General features: G+C 45.0%; 1 protein-coding gene across 1 annotated transcript; it reads right to left on the bottom strand.

Moving 5' to 3' along the window:
• Positions 1–726: 726 nt before the first annotated feature.
• On the bottom strand, positions 727–5681 carry LOC128828150 (putative methyltransferase-like protein 7A). Its single transcript, XM_054012557.1, has 2 exons — positions 5100–5681; positions 727–1704 (listed from the first exon to the last, which is right to left on the bottom strand). Exons 1-2 carry the CDS (start codon positions 5592–5594, stop codon positions 1468–1470), a joined length of 732 nt encoding a protein of 243 aa, XP_053868532.1. The 5' UTR covers positions 5595–5681; the 3' UTR covers positions 727–1467.
• Positions 5682–7723: the final 2042 nt, after the last annotated feature.

The raw sequence follows: 7723 nt of genomic DNA on the forward strand, positions 1-7723 counted from the left end.
TGAATAAGTATTGGAATGAGAACTTGCCTTTAAAAGCTGCATTGTCCAGAGTGCAGTTCATAGTCTGTTTCATCAGAGTGCATGTGTAAAGGGAAATCTGCCCTGGCTTCTGATCTGGTAGAAGAGGTCTAGTGATTAGATCATGGGACTGGAAGTCAAGACTCATGGGGTACTAGTCTCACCCCTGCCACTGTCGTCCTGTGTGAACTTGGCTGAGTCACTTCATCTGTCCGTGCTCAACTCCTCATCTCTGAACTATGGATAAGATTAATCTTGCTGACTCCTTAATGAGAAGTACTATGAAGTCTGTGGGATCAATATTTGTAAAATGCTTTGAGATCCTTGGTGGCAAAGTGCATAGTATTATAAAAATGCATAGTACATTGATATTGTGTTTCCCACCTGAAACTTTGATGCAAATTTGTTTAATTTAAAGAAATGTATTCAAGTTTGAATGTATGGTCTTGTTCCGGTAGTTGCCTTTCTTTCTATCAATTACTGAGTGAAATCCATTTGTTCCAGTGTTCATCTCCTGGGTTAGACTTAATGGGCCAAATTCAGACTTGGTGGAACTCCAGTGGATTTGCATTTGCTTACACCAGATCTGAATTTGGCCTTACACTAATCTGGGGGGAAAAAAACACTGTACAGGGGTTAGTGTTTACAAAAATGAGTTACCTGCTCCCCCTATTGGTAACGAAGCAGAGGATATAATCAAAATACAATATTTTCAACTTTATTGAGAAGCCTGTGTCTCTGTAGCAACACCGTGGTTCTGTAGCAATTACAAAAGACAAACAAATTAAAACAAAAGAAATTGTATCAAAAGTACTTTCAGTGCAGTCTGAGTGGATATGTCTAGTGCTTAGGTTTGGCCTTCTGTTACCTTTCAGTAGGATATGAGTTCCCTGCCACTTGGGGGCCCCAAGCTCCTCTGTTGCCCTTAACTAGTGCTAATTACTCTGCTATAATGGGAGCATTTTGTTGTGCAGATTGCTGTTTCAAATCTGATTTAGACTGATGAGCCCGGATTCCCAAAGCAACCCCAAGCAACACGGTGCCCAGAAAGTCACTGGAACAACACTGAGATCCACAAAGCTTGACATAGGCACCGAGGCTCTGTTTATGATGAACGAGGCTCTGTATATGATCAGTGCCTTAGAATGTGATCCACAAAAACTAGCAGGACAGTCAGTGAAAAATGCTGACCAGTGCTTTGTCTGAAAACTGGGAGGAGCCTGACAGGCATATGGACAAACCTGACCCCATAGTTAGGATAAGCAATGGATGCTCGGTATGTTTTCCCTGTTATTCTCATAAACCTAACAAGGCAATTTGGTTAGGCAGCTAATTGCTAAATAAGTATTGCTCTGACATTATAAGGCTGCTAGCCAGAAGTAAATACCCCCAGGAATTGGAAGGAACCACGGAGCTGACATGACCTTGTTTCTCAGTGCATGGAGTTAGTTATTTCACAGCATATCCAATGATATGGGGACGAGTAGGGTTCCAGGACAGGGGGGCATGTATGTGTTGCAACTTCAGTTCTGAGAACCCTGCCTTCTCCAGGTCCTTCCAGGTCTCTCTGGTCAGGCAGCACCCGTCTCCCAAATATCTCCAGGTTGGGTTGTAGATCTGTTGCCAAAAGTAGCTCCAGCTGGAATGATCTGCAGCCACATGCTCCAAGAAATACAAAGAACCACCCTGGGAAACAAAGCAATCAAAATGCTTCAGGAACAAACAAGGGCTCTTAAAATCACCAACATCTCCCTTCCACTTTGGAGACACAATTCTTGGATCAAACTCCCCACATCCTGGCCATGTTTGGTTCAGACTCACTTCTAACTATTATGTCTTCAGGAACTGCTACCCATAATCAATTATCCATGGAGGCCAGTCAGTATTCCACCATGTTCTCATTCTGTCTTATTTCACTCCTATAAGACTTAAAAAATACTATTTGGGGAAGCTACATGACTACAGAAAGGTTTGAGTTCCATGTGGAAGGGGAAGGATGATCTTGTGACTGAGAGTCAGGACTCATGGATTCTGTTTGCAGCTCTGCCACTACTGCTTTGTGTGCCCTTGAGCAAATCACTTAACTTTCCGGTATTCAGTTTTTCCATCTGTAAAATGGGGATGATCAGAACACTTACCATACCCTCCAAGTGGTGAGGGTTAATTCACTGATGTTTATATAGCATGGTGAGGCAGGTGCCACTAGACAAGGATTGGGCATTCACTTCATTGGCAGTCTTGTGAGCTGCACAACTGCTTCACTGAATCCACTGCCACAGCATATTCCCGTGATTAAAAACACTGGATAAGTAGCAGAGCTAGTGCTGAGAGCAAACCTATTGAGAACATTCAAGGCTGTTTTAGTGGAAGCTGGTGAAAGAGTTACGGATTCTGATTTGAATTTTTCACCCCTTAATGAGGAAGTTGCTGTACATGTTTTTTGCCCTACCTTGTAATTTAGCTCCACAATGAAAACAAAATGTTTTGAATTGCCTTAAGGAATGTTCTTTATAGTCACAACCAAGGCTAAGGCCTTGTCTACATGGGGCAACTTCTACCAGTTACACAGGTTAACACCCCCACCTCCCCGGTGTGGACACTTATTAGTAGCTTTTTTCAGTTGAGCTTAAACCTGTTCCCAAGTGATATAAGCTAAACCAGTGGTTTTCAACCTTTTTTAATTTGTGGACCCCTAAAACGTTTTGAATGGAGATGTGGACCCCTTTGGAAATTTTAGACGTAGTCTGTAGACCCCCAGGGGTCTGTGGAACACAGGTAGAAAACCAATGAGTTAAGCCAAAAAAGGCACTGTTACACCAGAATAAGTGTGTCATACTGGTATAACTATAGCTGTTTAAATTTACATCTTAAGTTATAATGAACAAAGTTGCTCATGTAGATGAGGGCCAAGGGTGAGATGCTAAAAGCAATGAGGTTATCAATGAATATAAAGCATTAACTTAGTTGAGCATCGATATTACAGAACACAGGATAGTGCACGATTTTGCAGTCCAAGGGATATCTACAAATATGTTAGTAACACTGCAGGGTCCAGAGCATCTGATAGGCATGTGTTTGACAGGCAATATTGTTAGTAAAGAGAGAGAGTGAGTTTGGGGAGAAGAAAAGCTGGCAGTGAAAGAGGAGAAGTGCTGGGTAATTCAAACTAGCCTCTTCCTGCTCAGCCTGGGATTCCACTCCCTCCAAAATGCACAGCCACCCACCCCTCCATTCATTGCTCTACTCTGAACAGATGTGTCCTATGTTGCCATGAAGTCCCTATAGCCTGCTTGAGAGTCCCTGAAATCACACACTCATGAGCTCTGTTTGAAGAATGGGTGTTCCTTCAGAATTCCTCCTGATTGCACCTTTGTTCAGCAAAAGGCTGGCAGAGAACAGGAGTGTTGGAAATTCTGGGCTATTGGATGAACAGTGAGCTTGGGGAGAGCACCAGAACAGCCATCCAATTTCCCTCTACCCTGTTTCCCCGAAAATAAGACAGTGTCTTATATTAATTTTTGCTCCCAAAGATGCGCTAGGTCTTATTTTCAGGGGATGTCTTATTTTTCAGAAATGAAAAATGCCTTATTATCGGTGGATGCCTTATTATCGGGGAGGTCTTATTATCGGGGGGATGCCTTATATTACAACGAGAGGCAAAACTGTAAGTAGGCCTTATTTTCGGAGGATGTCTTATTTTCGGGGAAACAGGGTAACAAGTGGGTTTCATGTAACAAGGCTGCCAGCTGTTCTAGCTGTCAGATTGTACTGTGGTTCTGCCACTCCTGCTCTGCATGGTGACAGAATTCACCTGCTAGAACTACAAAGGCAAGGGCTTATTTTTAATTCCCTCTCGCCTTAATTAGGAAAAATAGCAAAGGCTCAGGCAGGTAGAATTCCAGCCTCGGTTGCCGTGCAGCCTGCTGGGTAAGAGTGGGATAGCTTTCATCTTAATGAGAAAGTTACTTGCAGTTTCACTTCCACATTCAGATAATGGCAATTTTATGAGCACGCTTCTTAGCTATGTGTTTTGAGATCCATGGACTAGAAAGATGGCACATTTATGCTTGAGTCTTAAGTTTAAAGGGGGGGAGGAAAAATCAAGGGTAAGATTTTCAGAAGCACTGAAATAACTTAAGTGTCTAAGTCTCATTTTTAAAAGAGGAACTTAGGCCCTGAAGGCACTTAGGTGCTTCTGAATATTTGACACCAAATCCATTAAGGGATCTAGTCAGATAGTTTGGGCTTCAGATAAGGTGCTTTATGAATAATTTGTTGCATGCTTGCATGTGGATGTTTTAACTAAGCTAAACCATCTAATGCTTTTGTGGCTTAAAAGAATTCTAAGGGAACAGCTGTTTGAATGTAAACATCCTCCTGCTATGTAGGGTTTGCACTCCAGTCATTGCAGCATTGTGCTACTGCATGTGAACCAAAATTTGAATTGTCTGCTAACAGGAGTGGAGCAGAGGAACCTGTTTTCATTATCAGCATCATTGTGATTTTTTTTTTTTTTTTTTTGGTTAAAGTTGGTTCAGTCATAGCTAAGCGACTCACTAGCTGTTCAGGTCTGTCTCCTTACAGGAATAAGGGAGAATGTTGTATTGGCTTTTATTTGGATGTTAGCCACATAACGTAAGTCAAGACAGCACAGGGATAGCCGTCTTACAAGTGTGTGTGATAAATACTGAAATGGTGTTAAGTGACACAGCAAAGGAAATGAAGGTGGCCTGGTTCCGTCTGTTTTCCTTTTACTACTTTCTGTTCAGAAAACTGCTGGCTTCCAGACAAACACATACAAATAAATGCTCTAGGTGACGAAGGGTTGGATATTGACTAGCCCATCCTGTGGACATTTTTCAGTCTCTGCTCGCAGGAGAACACAGGGACTTCTCCCTCTCTGTGTCCCTGCAGCACATCTCCAAAGGGAGTTTACCCCTGCACACTAGGCCACTCGGGGGAGGGATGCGTCTCTGGGACAGGTGGTTCCACACACGCTCCCATTAGACCAGTCTTTGCATAGCACAGCTTGGCCCATAACCAAAATAGCACACACACCCCCAAATGGTACTCATACTCACCTGCCTGAGCACTCGCAAGACTTCTCTCAGGACCTGCTCGATGCTGCGCACTGAGCACAGCACCAAGGTGCAAACCACCACATCCATGGAGTCGTCAGCCACTGGACGCAGGTCCTCACCGGAGGCCACCAAGAACCGTTCAAAATGGAGGTGTGGGCTGTCAGAAATGCTCTTGAGGAGGAACCTCTCAAAGTTGGGGTTGGGATCAGTGCATGTCACCCGGCATCCAGGTGGGTAGAACTGGAAGTTGGCTCCTGAACCTGTGCCTATCTCCAGCAGCCTGAGCTCCCTCGAAGTGCCTGCAAACTCCCCCAGGCTGCTGAACAGGTCCTTTTTCTGTTGGAAGAGTTTGCGGTTGTAGATAGTGGAGCACTTGGCCATGAAATATGGGAAGATCTTCTTACAGAGGGGGTCCCATAAGCCCAGATACGAGAGCAGGTACACAGGCAGGCTGAGGAGCTGGATGCATCGCTGGAGGAGAGGGATCAGCACCATCAGTGCAAAGAGGAGAATGCAAAAATCCTCAATCCCAGCTGCAAACAGAACGCCAAACCTGCTGCTGTGTTCCAACTTCACTGAGCATTTCCTTCTCGCTCTCCTGGCCAACCGGCTCACGCTGAACTGGTTATGTCCGGTTTCTCCAGCTGGCTGCCTTCCTAATTCTATCTTAAAGAGACAGAGCACTGTTTAGTCATAATTCTACAAGCCCAACTGAAGTGGGATGCAACGGGGATAGACATTGATTTGTTTGCTTACGTAATGTTGGGCTCAATCCTTCAAGGTCCTGGATGCTGTGGCTTGGTGGACCAAAGCACTTAATCATGTGCTTAACTTTAACACAGGAGTCGTTCTATTGAAGGCTAATGGTTACTACTCACGAGTTCAAAGCTAAGCAGGGGTTTAAGTGCTTTGCTGAAGTGGGCCAGAGCACTCACCACTTGCAGGACTGAGCCCATTGTCACTAAGAAGCAGCAATTCCAGACCTCAAGCACATTCTGGACAAGCCTGTATGGAGGGTGCTGTATTGTCATAACACTGCCTACTTTTAGAGCACCATTATATTGGATACCCTGTGGCATGAGAACATAGTGTCCTCTACTTTGTCAAGCCGGGCCTTAAAAACCTAAGGAAGGAGATTCCACCACCTACCTAGGCAACCCATTCCAGTGCTTCGCCATCCTTCTAGTGAAAAAGTTTTCTAATATCCAACCTAAACCTCCCGGACGTGAGACCATTACTCCTTGTTTTCATCTGGTACCACTGAGAACAGTCTAGATCCATCCTCTTTGGACCCTCCTTTCAGGTATTTGAAAGCAGCTATCAAATCCCCCCTCATTCTTCTGCAGACTAAATAATCCCAGTTCCCTCAGCTTCTCCTCATCAGTCATGTGCTCCAGCCCCCTAATCATTTTCGTTGCCCTCCGCTGGACTCTTCCCAATTTTTCCACATCCTTTCTTGTAGTGTAGGGCCCAAAACAGGACACAGTATTCCAGATGAGGCCTCACCAATGCCTCATCTAGAGGGGAATGACCACATCCCTCGTCTACTGTCAATGTTCCTACTTATACATCCCAAAACGCTGTTAGCCTTCTTGGCAACAAGGGCATACTGTTGACTCATATCCAGCTTCTCATCCACTGTAACCCCTAGTTCCTTTTCTGCAGAACTGCTGCCTAGCCACTTGGTCCCTAATCTGTAGTAGTGCATGGGATTCTTCCGTCCTAAGTGCAGGACTCTGCTCTTGTCCTTGTTGAACCTCATCAGATTTCTTTTGACCCAATCCTCTAATTTGTCTAGGTCCCGCTGTATCCTATCCCTACCCTCCAGCGTATCTACCACTCCCCCCAGTTTAGTGTCATTGCAAACTTGCTGAGGGTGCAGTCCACGCCATCCTCCAGATCATTAATGAAGATATTGGACAAAACCGGCCCCAGGACCGACCCTTTTGCCATTCCGCTTGATATTGGCTGCCAGCTAGCCATGGAGCCATTGATCAGTACCCGTTGAGCCCGACGATCTAGCCAGCTTTCTATCCACCTTATAGTCCATTCATCCAGCCCATACTTCTTCAACTTGCTGGCAAGAATACTGTGGGAGACCATATCAAAAGCTTTGCTAAAGTAAAGGAATAACCCGTCCACTGCTTTCCCCCCATCCACAGAGCCAGTTATCTTATCATAGAAGGCAATTAGGTTAGTCAGGCATGACTTGCCCTGGGTGAATCCATGCTGACTGTTCCTGATCACTTTCGTCTCCTCTAAGTGTTTCAGAATTGATTCCTTGAGGACCTGCTCCATGATTTTTCCAGGGACTGAGGTGAGGCTGACTGGCCTGTAGTTCCCCAGATCCTCCTCCTTCCCTTTTTTAAAGATGGGCACTACATTAGCCTTTTTCCAGTTATTCGGGTCCTCCCCCGATCGCAATGAGTTTTCAAAGATAATAGCCAATGGCTCTGCAATCGCATCCGCCAACTCCTTTAGCACCCTCGGATGCAGTGCATCCGGCCCCATGGACTTGTGCTCGTTTAGCTTTTCTAAATAGTCCTGAACCACTTCTTTCTCCACAGAGGGCTGGTCGTCACCTCCCCATACTGTGCTGCCCAATGCAGTAGTCTGGGAGCTGA

Source organism: Malaclemys terrapin, chromosome 23, assembly GCF_027887155.1.
Source record: "Malaclemys terrapin pileata isolate rMalTer1 chromosome 23, rMalTer1.hap1, whole genome shotgun sequence".
In the NCBI taxonomy this organism is placed as follows: Eukaryota; Metazoa; Chordata; order Testudines; family Emydidae; genus Malaclemys; species Malaclemys terrapin.